The sequence below is a fragment of the Bos taurus genome, chromosome 1 (assembly GCF_002263795.3).
Source record: "Bos taurus isolate L1 Dominette 01449 registration number 42190680 breed Hereford chromosome 1, ARS-UCD2.0, whole genome shotgun sequence".
Classification (NCBI taxonomy): Eukaryota; Metazoa; Chordata; class Mammalia; order Artiodactyla; family Bovidae; genus Bos; species Bos taurus.
In genome coordinates, this window is record NC_037328.1 from 7197174 (window position 1) to 7223167 (window position 25994).

Genomic DNA, 25994 nt, shown 5'->3' on the forward strand with positions numbered 1-25994 from the left:
TAAAGTGCAGTTTTAGGTTCACAGCAAACTTGAGGGAAAAGTGCAGATATTTCAAATATACCTCCTGACCCTCACATACATAGTTTCCCCCGTTATCAACATCCCCTTACCAGAGTGAGACCTTTGTTTTTTTTTTTCCCACAACTGATGAACCTATTATCCAGAATCTATAATTTACATTAAGGTTCATGTTGATGCTGTGTGTTCTGTAGGTTTGGACAGATGTATAATGACATTTATCTCGTGTTTTTCCGTTCATTGTTAGAGTTTCCTTTACCTTGCTGAGTATAGTTATAATAGCTGCTTTAAAGTCCCTGTCTGATAATAACATCAGGATCATCTTGGGATTGGCATCAGTTAATTATCTTATGCTTTGAGATGGGATCACATTTTCTGGGCTTTTGTATGTTGAGTGATGTTAGATTTATCTTGGATATAAATATTCAGATTATAGCCTTGAATATTATGTTTTGGAGACTGGATTATTTTACATTGCTCCAAAGGGTGTTGATACATTTGTGTTAGTGGGCAATCAACTTGGTCAGACTCAACAGCAAACTCATGCCTGCACTGGGCGTGGTTCAAGCGTCAGCTGTAGATTCGGGCTGTTTAAACACAGAATGAGGGGGTTGTCTTCTCTCTGCAGTTCCCTGCCACTCTCTTGGCGTCTTGTTTGCCCTGGGCTCCTTTTCCTAGTTCCTTCAGTTCCTCCACCCAGAAGGATTCAGGCAGCTGTGCCTCTGTGCTGGTGACTGTACCACCTTCAGGGCAAAGCTGAACAAAATGGGAACTCAGTATGTGTGGACTGCTTCCTCCAAGTCATGTCACCTCCTCTAAAATGTGTATTTCAGTCTCCGGAGACCTCAGATAGTTTTTGGGTCTGGTTCAGTCTGTAGTTGTTCTTTGCAGGAAGATCAACGTATCAATTTCACTATTCCACTTTTGCCTATTTGTAGGTTGGGTTTTTGGTCTTTATTTTTGAGTTATGAATGTGCTTTATTTATCCTGTATGCAAGTATTATGTCAGATAAAACATCATGAATGTTTTCTTCTGGTATATAGCTTGCCTTTTCACTTTTTTCATGGTTTTTGTAGAGTAGATGATTTTGAAGTCCTTTTATCAATTTTTTTTCTTTTACACTTCATACTTTTGATGTCTTATCTAAGAAATCTTTGCCTACTTGAAAGTTACAAAGATTTTTTAATATTTTATTCTAGAAGTTTTATAGTTTAGGTCCATTTAGAGTTAATTTTTATATAGGCATAAAGGTGAGAGTCAAATTTATTTTTGTGTATAGGTATCTATTTGTTGAAAGACTAGTAACTCCCTGCTTCCCCCTACCCCAGCCCTGACTTCTTTGTCAAAACTAAATTGAACATATGTGTGGGATTTTAATTTTGGGCTCTTCTCCGATTACATCTTATGCCTGTCTTTATACCAGTACCATACTCTTATTATTGTTTTATGGTAAGTCTTGAAACCCTCCAACTTTGCTCTTCTTTTTCAGAATTCTTTAGGCTATATAAGGTCCTTGGGATCCTGGAATAATATTTTATAATATGCTGCATACTGAATGTGGTTTTTGTTACTATTGTGAATTTTTTTTTAATTCCACATTCTTTTATGTTTCTACTGTTGTATAGGAATGCTGTGCTTTTGTTAATTTTGTATCCAGCAACTCTTGCCTTTAAATTCTTTTTCTAAATATTTTTATAGCCTGTTATTTTGCTATGATTATAGATAGTAACTTGGGTTACTTTCCAGTTCTTGCCCCCACCCCCTTTTTTCCTCTGTATTTGTTATGTTCTCAGTACTGTGTTGAATAGAAGTGGTGGTGGCATGATGCTCTTAAACTATGAATTGTGCTCTTATTTATTTGTGTATTTACTTTTAGTTTAGAAATTGTACTTGGTTCTTTTCCAGATCTGCTGTGCTTTTTCTAAGATCCTTTTCCCTTCAAATTTCTTTAAACTTTTGTTTCTTTAAATGTAACAAAGGTTGTTGATATGAAGTTTATAACTGACAGATAATTCTAAACTTTAAAGTCTCAGGTCTCTGTATTATCTTTTGTTTCTGCTCATAGTGGCTCATAGTATCTTATTTTTTGTTTGGCTGTATTCAACTTTGTGCTGACTAGTATATTCATAGGATATGAGTCCCCAGATGAAGGCTTCTGAGACTGGAGAAGATTTCTATTTGCTTGAGCCAATGAAGAAGAAAGTTGAATTCTTTGTGCCTTCACTTTTGGCTTGGTAAATCCTAATGTCTTTTCAGCCATGTGGTGTCCTTAAGTTTTTTTTTTAATGTTAAGATTCTTAAAAAGTTTTTTCTAACCCTTTTAGTTTTATATATGGAAGGTTAGTATAAATAACCTACCTGCCTTGGCCATAAATAAAAAAATTTTTTGTCATACCTTTACTAGACTTTAAGTCAGCTTCCACTTTTTCTTTCAGATCCGCTCAGCCTATTTTGAGTTGGTTTCTGCTTTGTGCCAGCGTATTCCACAGTTGATGAAAGATGAAGCATCCAAAGTGAGCCCATCTGTTCTTCTTAGCATCGATGACAGTGACCCCATTGTATGCCCAGCTCTCTGGGAAGCTGTACTTTATACACTTACAACTGTGGAGGTAAGTAAGAGAGGTACGTTTAGTATATCTGGGAATACTTGTCTTCTTAACTGTATTTTTTTTTCATATAGTTATTTGGCTGCGCTGGGTCTTGGTTGCAGCATGCAGGATCTTTGACCTTTGTTGTGCACGCAGGATCTTCAGCTGCAGCATGTGAGGTCTTTTAGTTGGGATCTTGAGTTGAGGCACGTGAACTCTTAGTTGCCTCTAAGGGATCTAGTCCCCTGACCAGGGAGGGGACCCTGGGTCCTTGGCATCGGGAGATGGAGCCTTAGCCACTGGACCACCGGGGAAGTTCCTTTAATTGTGTTTTAGAAGCCTTACATACCATGCAAGAGAGCCTATCAGGTTATAATTTTTAAAACTTGCTAGAAAAATGCTTTCTTGGACATCAAATACTTTAATCCAAAACTTGGTATAAATCTTGACTATAAAATGAAATAGAGTTTTTATTTTACTTTTAGTTTAGTCAATATCAATTCTTATACGGTTTAACGACGTCAACATATCTGAATCTTACATTTAAGACTCTAGGAGATAGTGAAGGACGGGGCAGCCTGTTGTGCGACAGTCCATGGGGTCGCAAGAGTTGGACACAACTTAGAGATTAAACAACAACAATTGCTGTCACTTTTAGAAAGCAGCTTTTTTTTTCCTTACCTTGTTTAGAAAGCAGCTTTTTTAGGAATCTTTCAAGTTAAATAATTATTTTTGATCCATATTGTTCTGGAAGCATATTGGATACCTCATTATCATATATAATAAATTTCTTTTTGTTTTTTGTTAAATTTCTTATAATTTCAAATTTTTAGTTTGTAGTGACAGATTTTATTTACCCCCTTTAGGTAAAATACTTGAATTTTATTTTTGAGAGTCTCTCTGTCTTTTCTCTCTGTTTATGATATCTAATTACTATTATAATCTTTTTTTTTTTAATTTGGTAAGGACTGTTGGCTTCATGTAAATGCAAAAAAAAGTGTGTTTCCCAAGCTGTCAGCTGTGGTTCGTGAAGGAGGTCGGGGTCTGGCTACTGTCATATATCCTTATCTTCTGCCCTTCATCAGCAAACTCCCTCAGTCCATTACAGATCCAAAGTTGGATTTCTTCAAGAATTTTCTCACCTCCCTAGTTGCAGGGTAAGAAATTTAAGTTTTGTGTGTGTGTCTGTTTTTTTAAAATAATTGTATTTATGTAGTTAGTTTTGGCTGTGCTGGGTCTTCATTGCTGCTCGGGTTTTTCTCTAGTTGTGGGGGCTACTCTCTAGTCGTGGTGCATGGGTTTCCTATTGCAGTGGCTTTGCTCCTTGAGGAGCGTGGGTCTCGGGAGCACCAGCTTCAGCAGTTGTAGCACGTAGGCTCAGTAGTTGTGGCGTACAAGCTAATTGCTCTGCGACATGTGGGATCTTCCCGGATCAGGGATCGAACTTGTGTCTCCTGCATTGACAGGTAGATTCTTTACCACTGAGCCACCAGGGAAGCCCAAGGAATTTAAATTCTTGACCTTTAAAGCCAAATAGATTTTTTTTCTTATTTTTATAAATGGATAGAATGACGTAGTTATTGTCATACTTAAATTTTCTCAAACTGTTTGCTGTTCATTAAACACTTCTAAAGTTTTCAGACAGTTACAATTGGGATTCTTTTTTGTGATGCTTTCAAGTCTTCAGTGATAGACTATAGCAGAAAGTGAGGTAAAGTATTGTAAGACCCTTTAGGTGGAATAGGCTCTTTGTCAATGACCCGTTTTTTTGTATATTGGTAAATACAAATGCCCAAATGCAGAAAATCAACCGGTGACGGGTTTTCCATTAACTTAAATATAATAGCTCTTTAAACTCACACTTAAAATGTCATTTCAGTGTATTTATTGAAATTAGTAAAAGATACCCAGTTTTATTCATGATTAAACTTTTTTTTCCACAATACTACTATCTTTATTTGGTTAAGTCTTCTCTTTGAAATTTGCAGGTGGGTTGGTTCATGAATAGAAAATATGCTTTTTTTCAGTTCAAGTTTATATTCTACTTGGGCTATATTTTGGTTGGCCTTAGTTTTTCATTTAAGAATTTTATTTTTTAGAAATTTTAGAAATTGTTTTCCATGTCTTTAGTTTGGTGTTTTTGGATTGCTTATTTTCTTTTTCATGAAAGAATAAGCCACACGTATTTATTATTTCTTAGGCTATCAACAGAAAAAACCAAAACCAGCTTTTCAGAGTGCTCAGCAGTGATATCTGCTTTTTTTGAATGCTTACGTTTTATAATGCAACAAAACTTAGGGGAGGAAGAGATAGAAGAGATGCTCGTCAATGATCAGGTATTTATATTGTGAAACTCATCAGTGCCTTTGCACACTATGTGTAAAGAATCAAACTCATTGTGTGTGTTTCTGTCATTTTTTTAATTAGCCTTCCTTGTAAAGATTTCATTTTTATGATTTGCAAATTTTTATACAGTAATGTGTATCACTGACCAGATAAATAAAAATTTCTGTATAGTTACTAGCATAATACCATCATGTCTAAGGGCTAGTTATTCTCTGGTTGTGCAAACCCTGTTTTAGAGAGTTGAAATGCAAAACAATTTAGAAGATTTGATTTTCAGTCTTTTGTGTTTTAAGTTATATAATAATCATCTTGTTCCTTCAAAAATATATAGTACATCTATCCTTTTGTGAATAATTGTGCTTAGCTTTTAGGACTAGTGATAAGAGCGGGTTCTGGAATAAGGTTCCTTAAGGCAGGAAATTGATTACTGTTCTAGTTGATCTCAAATATTTAATTTTCCTTACCTTTGTAATTTAAGAGAAAGCATTCTGAATTCTGTGGGTCCTATATTTCTTTCATATTGGTTTAGAAAAAAGCAAAAAACTTGAGTAAATTCAGAAGATACAAAGAAAACTGTATTACTTGTTGATGACTAATAATCTTGGTCAGTTATATTATAAAAAATAATTCACAGGAGAAACAGTGAAATCATTAGGCTCTTTGATGTGAAAATTATTTTCCAGTTCAACTTAACTCTTGTCAGAGTTTGGGGGGAAAATCATGTTTTTCAGTTATTAAATAAGAAAATTTATAATGCTTTACAAATAAGGTTCACATTTTATTTCTCCTGAAAAGTGAACTTTTATATTTCTGCCCTCTCTTTCAGTTGATTCCTTTTATTGATGCAGTTCTCAAAGACCCAAAGTTGCAAGATGGGCAGCTATTTAACCATTTGGCAGAAACTTTAAGTTCCTGGGAAGCCAGAGCCGATTTGGAAAAAGATGATAAAACAGCTCGCAACTTGGAGAAAGTGCTGCTGAATTTCTGGGAAAAACTATCAGAGATCTGTGTTGAGAAAATCAATGAGCCAGAAGCTGATGTTAAGTCAGTTTTGGGTGTTTCTAACCTATTGCAGGTCCTTCAAAAGCCGAAGAGCTCCTTGAAATTGAATAAAAAAAAAGTTGGTAAGGTTAGATTTGCTGATGAGATGCCTGAAAATAATAAGGAGAATGAGAAATGTGTCTCCTCAGAGGGAGAGAACAGTGAAGGCTCTGAGTTAATGGCTGAACCTTCTGTCTCTCCGAGTTGCTCCGACCTTATATCCCCGCTGAGGAAAAAACCTTTGGAAGACTTAGTCTGTAAACTGGCAGAGATGAGCATTAATTACGTCAATGAACAAAAGTCGGAGCAACATCTCAGGTTTCTTTCCACCCTGCTCAACTCGTTCTCGTCAACCCAAGTGTTTAAAGTGCTGCTAGGTGATGAAAAACAGAGCACTGTCAAAGGCAAGCCTCTTGAAATAGCCAAACTTGTACAAAAAAATCCCGCGGTACAATTTCTATACCAGAAAATAACAGGTTGGCTAAATGAAGATCAAAGGAAGGATGCCGGTTTCTTGGTGGACATTCTGTACAGTGCCCTCTGTTGCTGTGATAGTAATGTGGAAAGAAAAGCTATTCTGGATGATCTTATTGAGGTATTACTGCTCTGTACCTTAAAAAAAAATAATTCTATTTATTTATTTTTGGCTGCGCTGGGTCTTCACTGCTGCGCGGACTTCTCTCTAGTTGCGGCGAGTGGGGGCTACTCTCTGGTGGCGCGCGGGCTTCTCACTGCAGCGGCTTCTCTTGAGGAGCACAGGCTCTAGGCACTCGGGCCTCAGTAGCTGCGGCTCACGGGCCCAACAGTTGTGGCTCCCAGCTCTAGAGCACAGGCTCAGTAGTTGTGGTGCAAGGGCTTCGTTGCTCCACGGCGTGTGGAATCCTCCTAGATGGGAGGGAACCCTTGTCTCCTGCTTTGGCAGGTGGATTCTTTACCACCGAGTCACCTGGGAAGCCCTGTTCTCTTTAAAAACTGTAGTGGTTTACACTGGCGCACTGATAACGTGTGAGTAGAATGAGACCCGGATGGGGGTTATTTAGAATCGTTTCTTGACTATGAATGTCAGTTTGCGGACAGTATACTCTTGATTGGGATTACGAAGTATGTGAGACAGGATGATAAAAACTTGGTAATGAAAGGGTAGGTTCTTGGAGTCTTTAAAGTCGGACTAGCTAAAAAGCATTTTAGTTTTGTAGTGATTCCACACTCAACTTTACTTGTAAAAAGTTTTACCAGTTACTGTTTGTTCTAGCAGATTGTTTCTCTTTTTCTTCTTTTAGGTAGAGCTGAAATGGAATTCTATTCTTCAGATCATTGAAAAGGTACCTTAGAAATACTCTCCTTTTTCTGTATTTATAGGTGTAGGGGGAAAAAAAAAAAAACTACAGCCATATTCATGTACTAGTATGTGATCAGGTGTCTCTGTTAAAGAACTTGCTTATTATTGTAACTTTCTTCTCATATTTTGGGAAGACTTAACGGTGTTCACCTTTCTATAGAATTATTTTTCTGGTTAGGAATATTAGGGAAGAATGAACAGATTCCTGAAAATCTAATGTTTCTTCCCTAGTGGGTAACAAAGGAAGAGTTAAATGCTTTATCTTTTATCTTAGTTTATATTTTAAGCTAAGGTTTTCTCTGTTACCCTAGTTATTTTTTCGTCTGTAGAGATGGATTGAGTGTTTCTAGCTTTAAGTAGAACGCACCAATAAATTTTGTTTTGCTCTAGAGTACTATACAGGCAAACTAAAGTCTTCCCACTTTTATTTAATTGCCATTTGACTAAGGAAGAAAATGAGTGATGAGAATAATAAAAAGAAGTCAAGGAACATAACAATTTAGAAAATTTTCTAAATGACTTAAGTATTCTTTCCTAATGAAGTTGTAAATTATATGATGTAACAGTTTCCAACCAAAGAAATATTATGACGAGTTACCTAAAAGTTTTCCTTTTTTAAAAGCATTTTTACATTATTTTAAAAATTTACATACATAACTCTAGTTTATGAAAATTTTTCTTTTTTCCTGTCTTTTAAAGTTACGGTAAAAAAACACATAAACTGTATCATCTTTAACCATTTCTAAGTACAGTTTAGTAGTGTTAGAAGTGTTGTGTTAATATTAAGTGAATATTAGAAGTGTTAAGTGTTAATATTTACGTTATTGTGCAACTAATCTCTAGTACTTTTTCACCTTGCAACATTGAAACTCTATACCCATTAAGCAAAAACTCCCCATTTCCTCCAACAGTTTATTTTGTACAAAATAAACACTGAGTGTTGATTTACTCTTTTTCAATGAGAAATCTAATTTATTAGGCACACCATTTGAATTACTTTATCCATTATCTCTTTCCCTATAGGTAGGCGACATGAAAAACCAAATTATGATAAAGCTTCTGGATAAGTCTAAAATCAGAGCAAAAGTAGTTAATAATTTGATAAGAGAAGATTGATACATCTGTTTCCAACTTAGGGAGGTACCTGCCACATAGTTCAGATGTCTCTGTTTGGAAGGCTTGGGCAGGGTTTGGGAGTTCATAGCCAGTGTTAGCCTCTGTACTTCCATGCCTGACTAGCTTCCCTATCCTCTGGTCAGATTCTTTCTGTGAAAGTGTTAAAACATTGAGAAGTTGGACTTCATGTCTTGATAACCTGAGAGACTTTTTATTCAGGATTTTACTTTCTGGATTCTATAGAATTCTATAGATTGGTTTTATTTGGTAAGCTATCTTAGGAAAGCCAATATTAATACCCATCTAAATTCTAGTTTTTCTTATGTTTTTATGCAATCTCATACGTTATGAGCAGAATCCTAAAGCCAGCTTCTTTAAAAACAAACCTGAATTTTGTAACTGGAAAGGACCTTAGAGATTTTCTAAGTTAATGTTTATTTTTTAAATTAAGAAATAGGTCCGGCTTTAAATTAAGAAATAGGTCAAGAGCTTTGTATAAGGTCATAAAGCCAGAATAGTGATAAAGCTTGGGCTAAAATAAAAGCTCTTGTTACCTACAATATTTTAAATAAGGAGATAAAATAATTTTTCAGACACTACCCAATCTGCATTTGGATTTTTTTTTTCCAGATTGCTTTGAAATGAACCAGGTTGCAAATTCCTTTCTTCTCAGCCCTTATACCAAAAGAAGCTCTGGGAACATGGATCACCATGCTTTTGGGGGTGGATTTACAGTTTTTTTCCTTGCCTTCCTCACCCCCTGAAAATAAACCAGTTGCTGTCAGATATCTGGCCTCAGTAACTATTTCATAAAATTTGGGCAAATAATAAGTCCCATTGTTCATATTGAAGTAATTTGCCGCTGTTATATGTTAATTATTCTTTAATTTTAACAAAATTAATGAACAACAGTTTAATATTTGTAAAGCATTTTAAAATCTGTCTTTAAAGTTCATCCATTCACTATTCGTTGAACATATCTACAGTGTTGATAGCAGGTATCAAAGAAGTTTAAGACAGTCTCTGCTCTCAAGGAACTTACAGTTTCATTGGAAACAAGACATACACAGATGAAACATTATTTGCTCTAGAAATTCAGAGAAAAGCAATGATGAGTATGGGCTGTTATGGGAGACTTCACAAAGCAGGTGGGATTTATACTGAATATAGTAATGGATGTAATTTTGATAAATAAAAGAGAGAGGGAATATTTATGGTTGAGAAGCTAGCATGAACAAAGCATGGAAGTGTACATAAGCGAGACTTAGTGGGGAGTAGGGAAGATACCAGCTTTGTTAAGCACTTGAGGAGGAGGAGTGGGGGATAAAGTTGGGGCCATGCTGATGAAGGGAGGTACTAAGTTGCAGGTAATATTTTGGGCAGGTACACTTTGTTTTTTTAATCTTTATCCTAATCTTTGGTACAATTTTTATGGTTTTAGGCATGCTCTAGTTCAGATAATCATGCTTTAGTAACACCTTGGCTCAAAGGAGATATCCTTGGAGAGAAATTGGTAACCTTGGCAGAGCATCTTTGTAACAAAGACTTGGAATCCACAGTATCTTCTGAACCTTACTTCTCAGAAAGATGGACTCTTTTAAGCATGGTGTTATCCCAACATGTTAAAAACGGTAGGTAAAGTATGGCTTGTTTTTTCAGTAGGAAGGGAGTCATTCTTTTTCACCTTTTTTGGGGGATTCCATGTTTTTAGTTAGCATAGTATTAGTTGAGAACAGCAGGATTTAGTTCATTCAGATACCTTAATCTTGTAAACACCCTGTTGTTGTTCAGTCGCTCAGTTGTGCCCGGCTCTTTGCACCCTGTGGACTGCAGCACGCCAGGCTTCCCTGTCCTTCCCCATCTGCAGGAGTTTGCTCAAGCTCATGTCCGTTGAGTCAGGGATGCCATCCAACCATCTGTCCTCTGACGTCCCTTTCTCCTTTGTAACATGATTTGAGATGTTTAATGCTTTTACTTTTATATTTTAAAGGGATTTGAATTTAACCGTTCACTCTAATTTTGTCTTTTTGCCTTAATTTAAAACTTTTATGTGAAGGCTTTTATGTGTGATGGAACAGATTGATTTATTGATGTACTTTTTTTCTATCTAATACATAAACACCTTGTTTTTTAAAACAACGATGTGTTTTTTAAAAAACACATGGAAAGACAAGGTGGAATGTTAACCCAAAGTAAAGTATTAAAATACACCGATTGAAAAATGAAAAACGAAAGTTGAAAAAAAGAAAATTCACTGTTCATATTATTTATTTTGTCTGTCTGAATTTTTTTCTCTAGATTACTTGATTGGAGAAGTTTATGTTGAAAGAATTATTGTTAAACTTCATGAAACTTTATCCAAAGCAAAGAAATTGTCAGAAGCTGAAAATAATGACTCATCAGTGTCTTTTATCTGTGATGTGGCCTATAACTATTTCAGCTCAGCGAAAGGATGCTTGCTAATGCCATCATCTGAAGATTTATTATTAACTCTCTTTCAGTTATGTGCTGAGAGCAAAGAAAAAACACATTTGCCAGGTAATAGCCTACTGCTCAAATGTTTTGTTGGGATTCTCCGGCTCTGACCTTCATAGTGTAAGTGCCCAGGCTTTATTAATTGAATAATAATGTGTTTGCGAGTTGAAAGCATTTCAAGTAAAGGGCTACAAATCTTAAAACATTTTGAGCTTTAGAAACCCAAGTTTCTAAACCAAGATGAATGTAGACCTTTTCTCTCAAGTTCTGACTTGATGTTGAGGGAACCGTTTAGAAGCAGCTGTGATAGATGAATTAGTCCTTAGCCCTTCACTCAGTATCTCTGGCAAGTTTTTAATTTCTTGATGCCTCAGTTTCCATATTCATAAAGGGATATATTAATATCTCATTCTCTTCATAGTTAGAAACATTCAATCTTGGTATATATTAAAATGAAATTGAGGTTCTTACCGTTTTTACATTTGTATGGCATGAACTAGCTTGTATCATCACATATTTATGACATAGTTATTTTGTTTTGACAAGCAAATAATAGTTTTATGCTTTCTTAATGGTACCTTAAAAATCTCAGATCTGCAGTGAGTGCTTTAAAGCATTTTGTATCGCTTATAGTTAGTTTAGAGGGACAACAAATTACTGTTGACATCTTGATTTTAGACTTTATCATCAGTAAACTGAAAAATACTTGGCTCTCTGGTGTGAATTTATTGGTTCATCGAACTGGTGACACATTTAAACAGAGCACCTTCCTACGTTTATCTGCTCTGTGGCTGAAGAACCAAGTTCAGTCTTCAACTTTGGATGTCACAAGGTAACCTTTTTTTGATGCTCATTTGCAGAATATCTCTTTAATAACTGATCATTGTCCTTAAATAAGTTTTCATCATTAGTGTGAGTGCCTTTGAAAAATGACTTGTTACATAAGAAACCTACAGGATTCTAAGAGAAGATCCAAATAGGTTTTTCCAAAAGGATTTGTTTTAATGAACATCCTTTTGAACTCAAGTAATTGAAGAATGATTTGTTTTCGCTTACCTGCTGAACTCCTGGCTTATGGTCACTGATGTGATAGCTTTCTGTTCTGGGCTTGCACTGGTGTGGACTGTGACTCTGTAACTTCTCATGGCCACCACAGACACTGATTGTCCTTCATTGTTGGTTTCTTGGGGGGGGTCTGATAGACACTGTTGTAAGTAATTGAAATTGCAGGTGTTTTTCACATCTCGTACTTAAATCCACAAATATATAAAAAAATGAAAATTAAGAGAACACGTCCAGAGCTGCCATGGTTGGGTTAAATCTTTCTCTGAGTATCATGCTCTTTTCATGAAATGAAATATCTGTATTTCAGAAATACCTGACCTGAAATAGGTCTCCTGCATTCTGAAATAGAAACAGCACTTAATTTCAAATTATGAATGTTGGATGAAATCCCCTATTCGATTGTGTGTCATTCACGAGAGGAGGGTGGAGGTGTCACTTACCTTTATTTTTATTTGTCTTTTTGCTCAGGTAAACTGTTATCTGATAGGGTATTTAATGTTTACCCGGGTGTTCAGATTGGTTGTAGCATAACTACAGCAGTTAAGTTCCTTGCTTTATTTTCAGTCTTCAGGTGCTTTTGTCTGCTGTTGATGATTTGCTAAATGCGCTTCTAGAGAGTAAAGATGCTAATCTCCTAGGAACTTATATTGGAAGCGTAATGCCAGACAACAGTGAATGGGAAAAAATGAGACAGTCTCTTCCCGTACAGGTATGTTTGATATTGGAGAGTGCTCATATCATTCCTGAAGTTTGTATTTCATGCAGGCTTAAATATTTTAATTTTATTCTGGGAAAGAGAAAATGTAAATGAAATGTGTATCTTACTTTCCCTTTCTGCCTTTGAATGCTCATATATTGGATATTTGATCTTTACAAGACAGCAGTTGACACGACAGTTGACAGCGAATAGGATATAGTTCTGTCCTGAAGGTACCCTAAAATACACATGTTGATAATTTCTGCTAGTAGAAACTGAATTTCTAGGCTTCTGTGCTTTTACTAGTAAACTAGCAATAGCTTCCTTTTTGAAATTATTCTAAGAACATTTTGAAGATAGTCTACTAACTTCATCGTTGTTCCCTGCCTTAATTGTGTAGGTAGTAAATAATTTAGACTGTTGAATGATTTTGTATATAATTTAAGGTTTTTTTTGTTTTTTTTTTTTACAGTGGTTGCATAGGCCTCTTTTAGAAGGAAGATTGAGTTTGAATTATGAGGGTTTCAAAACAGATTTTAAAGAGCAAGATACAAAGAAACTTCCCAGCCATTTGTGTACTTCAGCATTATTGAGTAAAATGATAGTAGTTGCACTGAAAAAGGAAACAGTCCTAGAAAATAATGAACTTGACAAAATAAGTAAGTATATATGAACATTCAGATAAATACATGTAAGTCTTGAATAAGTTAAAATTAATTAAAATCTTGAATTTAATTAAAATTAATTAAAATTTTGAAATAATTTTGATTATACTTTAAATTTTTAAAGAATGAAAAATCTTCAGCTCCTTTTAATTATTTTAGTGATGAGAAATTGAGGCCTTTCAAGAGATGAATGTTAAATTGCAAATCAGATAGACTCATACCAAAAAATCTTGCTATAGTCTTGTTATCAGTAGAGCAGAATTTGGTGGCTCAGTCGGTACAGAATCTGCCTGCAATATGGGAGACCCAGGTTTGATCTGTGGGTGGGGAAGATCCCCTAGAGAAGGAAATGGCAACTCACTCCAGTATTCTTCCTGGAAAATCCCATGGACAGAGGAGCCTGGCAGGCTGCAGCCCATGGGGTTGCAAAGAGTCGGACATGACTAGCGAGTAAACCACCACCACAGTTACTTTAGCTGGCATGACATCAATAAAAGCAGACCCTGTAGCACATAACCCTGAGGAAAATGGTTAAACAAGTCTTGTGTTTCATCAGGGATTCTGAATTTTCAGTTAATTTTTTTTCAGTTAATTTTTGGATCAGTCCTTTTGTATACGGCTATAATTTTTTCCCCAGCAAGTGGTCATTCAGATGTTGAATTTCAAAAGGATTTGGAAAATCCCCCCCATTCTAGGAAATGGTATAGCATTGTAGGTAGCCTTGTGACCTGTGCAAAATAATTTGAAAGGTGGAGGACTTGAATAATTCCTGTGTCAGGCTTGGTTGTAAGCCCTCAGTGGAGTATGGTTGCTAGCAGAAGAGAATATATGCCTATGAAAAAAAGCTGGAAACACCTTTTACGGTGAGCCAGCTCCACCTGCAGTTAAGGTCAAGGAGCTTAGCCTGCTGTTTACTCAGTGAATTTGTCCAAAAACAACACTGGGAATTAGGGTAATAATTTTTGTTGTTTTTCTTAATCTGGAGCTTTCAAGGGACGGGGTTAGATTTTGAACCAGGTTTCAAGTCTCTCGACTCCAAAATCCATACCTGGAGAGTTGTGACTGATTGTGTATTAAGAACCTGTGGTATGGCCAGATTTCGTGAGACTCAGCCATTCTCGCAGCAGTCCCCTGAGGTAGATTTATCGTATCCTGGTTGATAACAGTGTATGCAGCTCTTCTGAATCCAGACTGGCCTGTCACCGAGGCCCTTCCCTGTGTGCTGCGTCATGCTCTCTTCCTTAACACATTGACTTGAACTTCTCAGGTCTTGGGTCCTGTAGTTGTTTATCCTGGATGCAGCTTCTTACCATTTGTGGCAAAAACAGTAGGGAGATTCTTGTAGCATCTCTGATAACTTCGGTTCCTGTCACTTTCTTAACTCGCCAGAAAAGGGACCAAGTAAGGTTTGGGAGAGGAGTGGTATTTTGTATCCGATACGGTCAGTTTTCATTATAATTGTATATCAAGGAGCTGGAAATCAGTTCATGGATGTTTTAGAATTGGTGGGCACAGCGGTGTTAGAGAACAGGAGACAAGTGAGGGGAACTGGAAGTGCCGTTCACAAAGTGCACCCGATAATGTGCTGTCCATTCTGTTAGTTGCAGAACTGCTCTATTCATTGCAGTGGTATGAAGAATTAGACAATCCACCTATTTTCCTAACTGGATTTTGTGAAATGCTTCAGAAAATGAATATCACGTATGATAACTTACGTGGACTTGGTAATACTTCCGGCCTTCTGCAGCTGTTATTTGACAGGTGGGAACCTCTTTTCAATTTCTATTTCATGAGTATTTTGCTAGTTTATGGTTTTGTGTGTGTAAAATGTAAGCCCACTTCATGCTAATCTTTGAATCAGAGGGTTGTTGTAAATTAATCCCAGTTGTTAATGATAAATACTTCATGGGTACTAAGTACTTGATTTCTTCCTCTGGGAGATATTTGTACTTTGCCTGTGTTATTAAATCCATGAATATGATGCAAGGGGCAGATGACAGTGAAAGAGAGTCCTGTAGAAGTTGTTTTAATTTGTCATATGTGACCCATCCTTCCACTTAAAATTTCCAAGGTAAAATTTAGCCTTTTATCTTGTATGTTATTTCCTGCAGGTTTGGCTTAATATCATAACCACAAAACCCTTGCCCCTCGATGAGGAAATAGGTATGAAGAATTGTAGAGGTTATAGTGGTCTGATGTTTAGTTGGTTGAAATTATCCTGTTGAACTGCTTTCTCCTGAAGAGTTTTACATTTGCCTGTAGTATTTTTCGTATGCTTTGCAGTATCAGAGGCCTCAGACTGAACAGGTCTTCCTCTCCAGTCCCCCTACCCTTACTTGACTCGCAGAACTTTCCTCAGTGGATGTTAATGCCCTCCTTGGTTCCTCAGCTTCAGCAATCCTTGGTCTCCTCTGGGTCTTCTCTGTCCTCTTTCCGGCTGCAGCTTCTGATGCTCCAGCTTAATCCTTAAGGTCCTTTCCCCTTTTGGGATGAAGGGGCTTTGGGATTGCCTTGGTGAGAGCTCAGTAAAGGAGTTTCAGAAGCCTAAGTTGCCAGTCCTTTTGGTAACGGCAGTTATTTACGTGCAAAAGTACTGTGTGAATTGATACCCTGACAAGGTGTTTTATTTAGTTCTGTAAAAGGACTCCAGGCAAGCAACTGTGTCAAAACATTAAGTATACTTTCAAAACAGAATGTTTGTTTTCTTTTTTAGATCCAGGAAAAACGGCACCCTTTGGTCTCTTATTATTGCTAAGTTGATCCTTTCCCGAAGTGTTTCATCTGATGAAGTAAAACAGCATTATAGGAGAAAAGAAGGGTATTTTTATTTTAAATACTTTTACTTTGAAATTTATTATGATTGGTCACTCTGCCAACCCTTGACTAACAAACAGTGTGTAATGAATCAGGAAAACAAATTTTAGGACATGAGGAAATTAAATGAAAAAATATGAGACTTAAAGAGTATAAAACAGTTCCAATCATTTTAGGTTGAGGACCCATACTTTTTTAATAGGTGTTTTTAACCTTAAAACATTTTGTTGAAGAATTTAATATGTGCTTTAAATAATTAGCATTTGATAGCTTATTCTCTTTTACTCAGAAATCTATCGGGTAGAATCTTTTCCCCTCTCTCTAACATCCTTCTATCCCTTTATTTAGCTAAAGGGAAGTGATAAGGAAAGTTACTTACTCTTCAAAAGAACGATCATCCCACTGAAGTGAATTCTAAAAAGACAATAAATATATTCCTAAGGCAAAGAAATAGTGAGGTTGGACATACTAGAGATTTACTAGAGTTGATTATATTAGAGAAGTTGAGCATTCAGATTAAACACTTACCTGAAATTTACCAAGAGGCATTTTGAATTTACAGATTTATCAAAAAGAATTTGGAAACTATATATATGTTTATACATGTGTGTGTGTGTGTATGTATATATATACATATACGTGTGTGTGTGTGTATATATATATATATATATGTTCTGGCACAGTAAAATTGTAAGCTAAATTTTGATTTTTAAGTCTTAACTTTTTGAAATTTACTGTTTTGAGTTCAGTTAATGTGGATTATAGGTTTACATGCAATTATAAGAAACACAAAGAGATTCTGTGTACCTTTCACTTAGTTTCTTCCAAATGGTGCCATTTTGAATAACTTTCATGCAATTTCACAACCAAGAAATGACATTGATGTAGTTTATTGACTGGGTTAACTTGCACCCATGTGTGTGCTCTGTAGATCAGAGCACACACGTGTTACCACCACATTCCAAGACACAGAATAGTTGTATCATAAAGATCCCTTGTGGTACCCTTTCTTGCCACAGCCACCTGCCCTCCTGCCATTCTCTTCCTCTCTGGCAACCAGTAATCTATTCTTTCTATAATTTTTACCATTTTAGGAATGTTATATAAATGGAGTCATACAGCATATGATCTTTTGATATTCAGCATAATTAAAAATTTTTCCTGTTTACATGAGTCATAGGGAATTAACTAAAGAACTGCCGGAACTAATTACAAGTGAGATGGATATATACTTGACATACAAAAGTCAGTATCTTTCTTATTCACCAGTTATAATCAATTTAAAAATGCCATAGGAAAAAAGAGATTCTTTTTACATTGACAACAAAACTGTAAATATTTAGAAATAAATTTAATGAAAAATTACAATTGTAAAACTTAAATAAAGATCACAAAACAAAGTGGGAAGATAAATTGTAAAAATTGTTGTATCTAATTTCAGTGTAATGTTAGTCAAAATTTCAGCAGCAATTTTTGAAAAACTTCACAAAGTCTTCTAAACATGGTATGCATTTAAAGGAAAAAATGCTCAAGAATAGCTAGGAAATTTATGAAAGAGAAAAGTGAAAAGGACTTGCCCTACCAACGCAGTGATTAAGCAGTATGAAATTGGTGAATAAATGTATCCTTGGATCAAAGTATGGAGTCCAAAAACCAATGCATGCATAAATGAAAATTTAGTTTTTGATACAGGTGGTCTTTCAGATGAATGAGATAGGAAAATTGGACCTATGTTTGAAAAAAAAAGTGAGACCCACTCCCTTACATTATACATTAAAGTAAGGTCCAGATGAAAATTAAATCTTATAAAAGTTTTTGGGAAAATAAGAAACTGTATAGCCTTGGCACAGGGAAGATCTTAAGCATAGCACAAATCCAGAATCCATAGAAGAAATAGTAGGTACCTGACTTTGTAAAACAAAAACCTTTGTGTCCATCAACAGATGAATGGATAAACAAAAATGTATGCGTTATAATGAAGTATTATTCTGCCTTAAAAAGGAAGGAAATTTTGACATACTGAAATGTGGGTGAACCTTGAGGACATTATGCTAAGTGAAATAAAGCAGTCACGAAAAGACAAATACTGTGTGATTCCACTTATATGAGGTATTTAGGCATATTCATAGAGACGGAAAGTCAAATGGTGGTTGTCAGGGACTGAATGGAAGGAAGATGGGGAGTTCTTATTTAATGGACAGAGTTTCAGTTTGTAAAATGAAAAAGTTCTGGAGGTTGGTTGCACAACAGTGTGAATGAACTTAACATCACTGAACTATAGACTTAAAAGTAGTTAATCTGGGGGACTTCCCTGATGGTCCAGTGGTTAAGACTCCATGCTTCCAATGCAGGAGGCATGTGTTCTACCCCTGGTCAGGGAACTGATCCCTCATGCTGCACAGCATGACCAAAAAAAAATTTTTTTTTAATTAAAATAGTATGGTAAATTTTACATAATTTTACATATTTTGCCACAGTTAAAAAAGAAAATTTCTGTATGATAAAAATACAGTATAAAGGATAGGTGGAAAAATAAAGGAAAATACTTGTTAATTAAAAAGAATTAATGTTCATAATATAAATAGCTTCTAGTAATTAGTCAAACTGAAGAATGTGTCAAGGACTTGAACAGGTAATTCATAGATGAAATAGTCAAAGGTAATTCATTTATGAAATGTGGAATAGGAAAGGATTTGCTTTGTTAATAATGACAAATACAAAGGAGTATATAGTTTATCTACCTTATTGCCAGGAATTAAAAAGGATTATTAGGTGTGCAGCAGAAAAGTCAAACTTGTACATTTTTGGTGAAAATGTGAATTTATTCTTCTTTGAAGAAAAACTTGAGATTATCAAAATATAATACATGCAGATCCTTTGATTTTGAAGTTCTGCTTCCAGGAATCTAGCCTAAAGAGGTGTTTGTACATATACATAATAGTACTTGTTCAAGGACAGTTATTATAGTGTTATTTGTAAGAGCAAAAATTTGATGGAAAAATCCTAAATGTTCACTAATAGAAAAATAGTTAAATTATGATTGTATGAAATATTTTGGTTTTGTTTTTTATTTAGATATGTAGTTTTAAAATAGAATACTTTGTACCTATATGTTCTGCTGTAAAGTGGTCTAGAAAGTATATAAGTATCAGGTAATATAAAATTTAGATACATAAAACCCAAGTATATATATGCATATATATGAGTATCATTTCATATGAGCAATATGTAACTGGTCCTCTTTAAATTGAATCAGTTGGCTCTTAATGACAGCATAAGCATGTACTGTGTGTATAATTTTAAAAAATCATCTTTGGGGAAAGATATATATGCTTATTTTTTGAAAATCAGAAACATGAAAAAGAGAAGCAGAAAAAAATAATTGTCCACAGTTTCATCAAACAGAATCAGCAAGTGTCAACCTCTTTCATAGTTTCTTTTATTCTTTTTCTACTCAGTTATTTTATATAGTGGAAATTTTAGTCTTTTTAAATTGTATGAATAAGAGGAATTTTCTGAAATAACTAAATATTTAGGATAAATATAATTCACACCTTTTTTTCCCCTCTTTAAACAGTTTTTTTCCACTAACAGAAGGCAATATGCATACTATTCAAAGTCTCTGTCCATTTTTGTCAAAAGAAGACAAGAAAGAATTCATTGTTCAGTGTATACCTGCCCTTTTGGCCTGGACCAAGGAAGATGTTTGCCATATTAATGGTTAGTTACTTGGTAATAAATATTTCATTAATTTAATTATTGCTTGAGATGAAAGAAGTGTTTCTTAACATCTAAATCCAAATCTGACAGAGATAAATTATAGCTTATTTTTTTCCTAGTTAATATTCTTGCTACATAACAAGTTGACTCAATAGGGTAAGTGTCGTTCATTGGAGAGTGACTGTTACTTTGCAGTATCGAAATGCTGCAGCCTAAGGGAAGGTGTGTAACCACAGGTACCCTCTAATCATTTCTGTACCCTGTGTAGCTCTTCTTAGCTATACGTCATTTCCCCCTAGTCAACCGATGAGTCAACTTACAAAAGCAAAAGAGGAAACAGCTTTTGTTGTGTTTTAAACTTTTCGGACATTCTGTACTCTTGTTAGTTCCTTTACTTGCTAATTTAACAAGCACTTATTGAGCCCTGACTATGTGGCAGTCTCTTTTGTAGAGAAGAAGATAGATGTAAAGTTATATGATAACTGATATAGCAAAAATTTATCTTATGTGCAGAAGTGCAGAAAAGGATTTTCCACTTTGCTTTGAGATAGCAGTGGCTATTTCACAAAAAGAAATATTTTAGTAGTGGTAAAAGGTACTTTTCCTTAGAGTTAGAGAAAGACATTCCAGGTTCACAGAAACTAGAAGAGTGCAGGTAGCTTCATTTTGGTTGGATTTAAGGTAGAAAGTTGGGACAAAGAGTATTAGGGTGCACAAGAATATGGATCTTGAGAATGGTAGGGCACAGGTCATAAAGGCCTCATTTTGTCAGTTAAGGAGTTTGGACTTTAAGCGATAGGAGGTAAGGAACTGTTGGCCCAAATTAGGTAGGAAAGTAGTCAGACTGTCATATTCACAATAGAAAGATTATCTTGACAGCTGTGTGAAGAGTGGATATGGGAGAAGAGAGAAATTAGGGGTAGAAGACTATATAGATAGAGAGCCATTCGAATAATCAAAATGAGAGAAAAGAGCTCTTGAGTCAAGGCACAGATGGAAGAGTGGAGATGGAATTGAGAGAGGTAGGAAGTAGACTTGTTGGGGTTCTGTGGTTATGTTTCTGGATTGCGCAGATGGGAGTACCTTGAGGCCTTATAGGAAACCCTGCCAGGAGACTTCAGGGCTGGACACAGAGTGGCGAAGGAGTGTACAGGGAGCTGATATTAAGGTTTGGACGCATGAGATTACGATTAAGGTGGCTATGGAATAAGTACTCAAATGGGGATTGTCAGTAAGCAGTAGGCTGTTGGCTAGATGGAAATACTGCTTTCAGAGTCCATGCCAGGTAGGTGGTAGTATAATCTGTAAATGAAGATGAGCTTGTTGGGGAGAGTGAAGCGTGAAAAGAATATCAAGGGAACACCAGTATGTAGATTTAAGGGGTATGTAGGTAAAGGGACACTTGAGAATAAGGACTGAAGGTTAAAAAAAAAGGAAGCAAGAGTTTAGGTAATATTCATCACCTGTTAAATGCCACAGCCCAGATGAAATTAGAGACTGAAATGTGGAATGAACAGTGGTGAAAAAGTAGGGCCAGATAGTCTGTTCTTAAGGGTTTGGTAGAAAGGGACATACGGGGCTTCCCTGGTGGCTCAGTGGTAAAGAATCCGCCTGCCAATGCAGGAGACACGGGTTCAATCCCTGATCCCGGAAGATCCCACATGCTGCGGAGCAACTAAGGCCATGCGCCACAGCTGTTGAGCCTGTGCTCTCGAGCCGGGAGCTGCAACTGCTGAAGCTTGCGTGCCCTAGAGCCCCTGCTCCACAACAAGAGGAGCCAACCCACTGAGAAGCCCACACACAGCAATTAGAAGCCTTCAGTCGCCGCAACTAGAGAAAAGCCTGTGCCAAATGAAGACCCAGCACAGCCACAAATAAAATATGGGGGAAAAAAAAAAAAAGGAGGGGAAGTGGAAAGAAGTGAAAGCTGGACATGAATACAGAGTCAAAGGGGGAGAGGGAGGAATAGAAGACAGAATAATGTATGGTAGTTCCCACTGAGAAGAAGAGAGAGGAGGGCGTGTAGGATTGGATCGAGAGCAGTTAGAAAAAAATCACCATGACAGAAACAGATTTAGAGAGCAAACTTATGGCTACCAGGGGGAAAGGTGGGGAGGAAGAGAGTTTGGGGCTGACATAAACACACCACTGTATGTAAAATGGATAACCATCAAGGACCTACTGTATAGCACAGGGGACTCTGCTCAGTATTACGTAGCAACCTAGAAAGGAAAAGGATGTGAAAAAGAATAGACGTATGTAACATGTATAACTAAAGCACTTTGCTGTACACCCGAGACTCACACAACGTTGTTAATCAACTGTAGTCCAATGGGACATAAAATAAAGGGAAAAAAGAAGATATCAACCATGTATAAGTGGAGCTTAGGTAAGGAGAGCTGTTGGGCAGATGCAGATGTAGATACAGAGAGTGTAGAAGGGGTTGGGAACTTCATGGCATCGTGTCTCTTTAGGTTGTCTGATGAGTGGCAATGGGATTGTGTTTTTTAAGAAAGGTAGTAAAAGTTTGAGATAGTGGAAGAAGAATATGCCATTAGCAAACACAGTGAAACAATTGCCTTGATAGTATGATATCAAAATAAATTTTTGTGGCATTAAGCTTTACTGTTGAGTTCACTTGCATAGTTAAATCGTGGGCTTGGAATGGGATTTGCAGGAAAGGGATGCAGTTGAACGGATTGTTCATGGAAGAGAGGATTACCTAATGGGAGAGCAGGTGGTATCTGCAGCACAGGTTACAGCTGAAAGGTGGCTGAAGACAGGCCTGTGTTCACACAGGTCACAAGGTACCCAGCTGTGCGGAGGCCCAGGAAGAGGAGTGTTTTTTAAGGTTTTACAATCGGTTTTTCTCTTCTAGCCCAAGTGATGAAGCAGAATTAGCTAACGAATACTTTTCAGTTATTAGAACATGAGTTGTTTCTGATTAAACTTGAAGCCTCTTCTATTGATATTTTGTAAGGAAGATTAAAAAAAAATTCTTCCTCTGCCTTTAAAGGAAGACTAAATTGTTACTAATTAATTAATTTTTGCTTTCTTTGTTGGTTCTCTTTTGCCTACAGGATAAAAACCTAAGTCCTTAGTTTGGCCTGTAAGATGTTTTAAAATCTTATTGCAACCAGTTTCTCCAGTTTCACCTCTTTTGCTTCCACTCTGGACCCTGACCATGCTAAATTGTCATGAATTTTGATCAGTCCATACTTTCTTACAGCTTTGTGCCTTAGCACTCCGTGGAGCATCCCTTTTCTAGTCTTGCAGACTTTCATCTTTTGATAAATCCCCGTTCACACACCAACTTTGGGAAGCCTTTTCTAACTTAGTGTAGTTTCCTGCTCTGGGTTCTCAGTTTTTGTCCATATTATTCTAATTTGTTTTTAAGTCTGCCCGTACTGCTGAATAAGACCCTTCAGGGACTGGATTTTGTCCAGCTTTCTTCCTAGTATCTGTCTAGCAGTGTACCTTGTATGCATTCATTTATTCGTTCTTTATTTAGTCAGTCAAAATAAATGTATCTCGGGCACTGTGGTAGGGGGCCATATACAGCGATGAGTAAAACTGACAAGGTTCCTGCTTTCATGGAGCTTACTTCCTGATGAGATAATAACAAACATTAGTGCTGTAAAGGCAACAAACAAGTGATACTAGAGGAATGAGGAGGGGCGTACTTTATGTACTTGGGAATTTCAGAGTGGAGGCAGTATTTAAGCTGAGAATTGAAGAATAAGGAGGAATCAGGGAGTCTAAAGAGTAGGGAACCCACAGGAGCTTTCCCAACAAAGATGCTTACTGAGTGAACGTATGAATTATAAAACAGTATGCTCTATTTTCCAACTTTATTTAACTTTGTACTCTAGCTAGAGATTTGTCTGTTTTTTGAGAGGTGGGTATGCTGAATATGTCCTATCCGTAAGGAAACAAAGAAAATAATGGCATAGGCTAGTTTAATGCATAGTGTCATTCACTTGCTTCCCTCTGCCTGCCCTGCCACACTTTCTTCTCTGTGCTGGGTGCTGAGTATGTTGGCAGGTCCCTGCCTATAGAGTTTATAGGCTCATTTGTTGACTCTTTCTTATAAGCCCTAATTTTAGAATCATCACCCTGGACACTTTTGAAGAAAGTTTTTAACCTATCTCAGCATAGGCTTTCTTTTTTTATAGTAGCAATACAATTTAAAAATGTTTTAATTTTGCTGTAGGAGGTTTTGGACATCTTGCCATTTTCAATTCTTGTCTGCAGACCAAAAGCATAGATGATGGAGAGCTATTACATGGTCTATTAAAAATTCTGATAACATGGAAAAAAGATCACGAAGATATTTTTCTTTTCAGTTGGTAGGTAATACTTTATATTTTTCCCTCTGTGTATGATGTGATCTCAGATTATGTATCTTACAGTCACTGTTTCATAGAGTAATAGGATGGTAGGCATTTAAGTCAGTCTGTTATAAGTATATAAGATTTAAATTTTTCTCATTGAATGTCTGTATAATTCATCAATGTTTTATTTTTGTCTTTATCACAGTAATCTGTCAGAAGTAAGTCCAGAGATACTGGCTGTAAATATAGAAATAATCCGTTTCCTTTCCCTGTTTCTGAAATACTGCTCATCTCCTTTGGCAGAGAGCGAATGGGACTTCATCATGTGTTCCATGTTGGCTTGGTTGGAGGTAAATTAACCTTCTGCATCATCACTGATGTTGGGTTTTTGTGCATATCTGTGTGCCAGAAGTATTTTCTCATCCTCTTTAAGTAATGATTGTAGTTAGCTCCTTTGCAAACATTTGAACTCTTTATAGATATATTCCTTGCCGACTGCTGCTTGACAGATCAGTAAAATGATTGAGGTTTAATGTTTGCTGATATCATTCAGCAGCCATTCTGCTAACTGCTTTTAAAATGGTCTCTCCGTTAGCTCATTTTAATGTAATATTTGTAGCATAGTCCTTTAAGGTTTTATCTTTTCATGACAAGGTTTTTGGTCTTTTGCTTCTATTCTTACAATGTGCTGTTTCATTATTGCCAGACTAGTGCAGTAAAGATTAAACAAATTCAGAGGGAATTAGAGTTCTTTTTATGACCCCAAGCAACCAGCTGTGTAATACCTCTGGGTATTAGGTAGCAAGTCATGCAGCAAGTCAGTCAGTGCTGAATTGGTCTGAAGCTCTACTCTGCCTGCTGTTTACTGTGTGGCTTAGGGTATTAAAGCTTACCTAATTGAGCCTCAGTTCCCTCATTTTAAAATAACTTAATAATGCCCAATTAATAGGGCTCCTGAGAAGATTATAAATGTGCTTTTAATGTATTTAACTTGGTAAATGGTAATTGATATTATTTTCCTTCATGGTTGCAGAAATAAAAAAGAACAGTTCACAATAAGTGGGTTAATTCTAATTCCTAACAGTTAATTCTGAAAATAAGTTATTTTGATATATAAATGTCTCCTGAGACTATACATTCAAACTGTTTCTTATTTTCAAATTTAGAGAAATGAAAGGGACTTCTCTTTATTGCCTTGACTTGTAGTATTCTACAGGAGGTCTGCTTACCTATTTAATTTTTGTTTCCTCAGACAACAAATGAGAATCAGGCACTGTATTCTGTTCCACTTGTACAACTGTTTGCCTATGTCAGCTGTGATTTGGCCTGTGAACTCAGCGCGTTTTTTGATTCTACAACTCTGGTCACCACTGGCAGCCTTCCTGTAAATCTGATCAGTGAATGGAAAGAATTTTTTTCTCCTGGCATCCACAGTTTGCTTTTACCTCTTTTGGTGACTGCTACAGGCAAGTGAAAAAGGGAGTAGTAGTGAGAGTCATTGAAAGTAACTTGTTTTGAAAAATTAAAAAACAAAACAAAACACAAAACACCACAAAATCAACTTTGGATGTTTAGGTCACACAACACAAAATAGTGAAAGAGCCAGAGAGAAAGTTTAGCATCTCAGAATCATCGTATATTCTTCTGCTTTACAGACAAGAATTGAAACATCACAAGATACCTAAAGACCACTGAAAATTGGAATCATACTAATTCAGAGAATATGAATAAATTATTTTAACTCAAACTTCTTTTTTTTTAAAGGATAAGATAAT

The 25994-nt window shown here is 36.1% G+C and overlaps 1 protein-coding gene across 3 annotated transcripts in view; it reads left to right on the top strand.

Moving 5' to 3' along the window:
• LTN1 (listerin E3 ubiquitin protein ligase 1) overlaps positions 1–25994 on the top strand; it is a 58918-nt gene that overhangs the window by 13261 nt on the left and 19663 nt on the right. For all 3 annotated transcript variants that reach the window (NM_001192509.2, XM_059884557.1, XM_024989392.2), the window contains 16 exon segments: positions 2455–2628; positions 3574–3764; positions 4808–4943; positions 5780–6589; positions 7275–7316; positions 9891–10080; positions 10748–10987; positions 11603–11756; positions 12554–12698; positions 13159–13345; positions 14953–15112; positions 16065–16169; positions 19743–19885; positions 24099–24234; positions 24425–24569; positions 25472–25685. In NM_001192509.2, the coding sequence (NP_001179438.2) occupies positions 2455–2628; positions 3574–3764; positions 4808–4943; positions 5780–6589; positions 7275–7316; positions 9891–10080; positions 10748–10987; positions 11603–11756; positions 12554–12698; positions 13159–13345; positions 14953–15112; positions 16065–16169; positions 19743–19885; positions 24099–24234; positions 24425–24569; positions 25472–25685 (3172 nt within the window).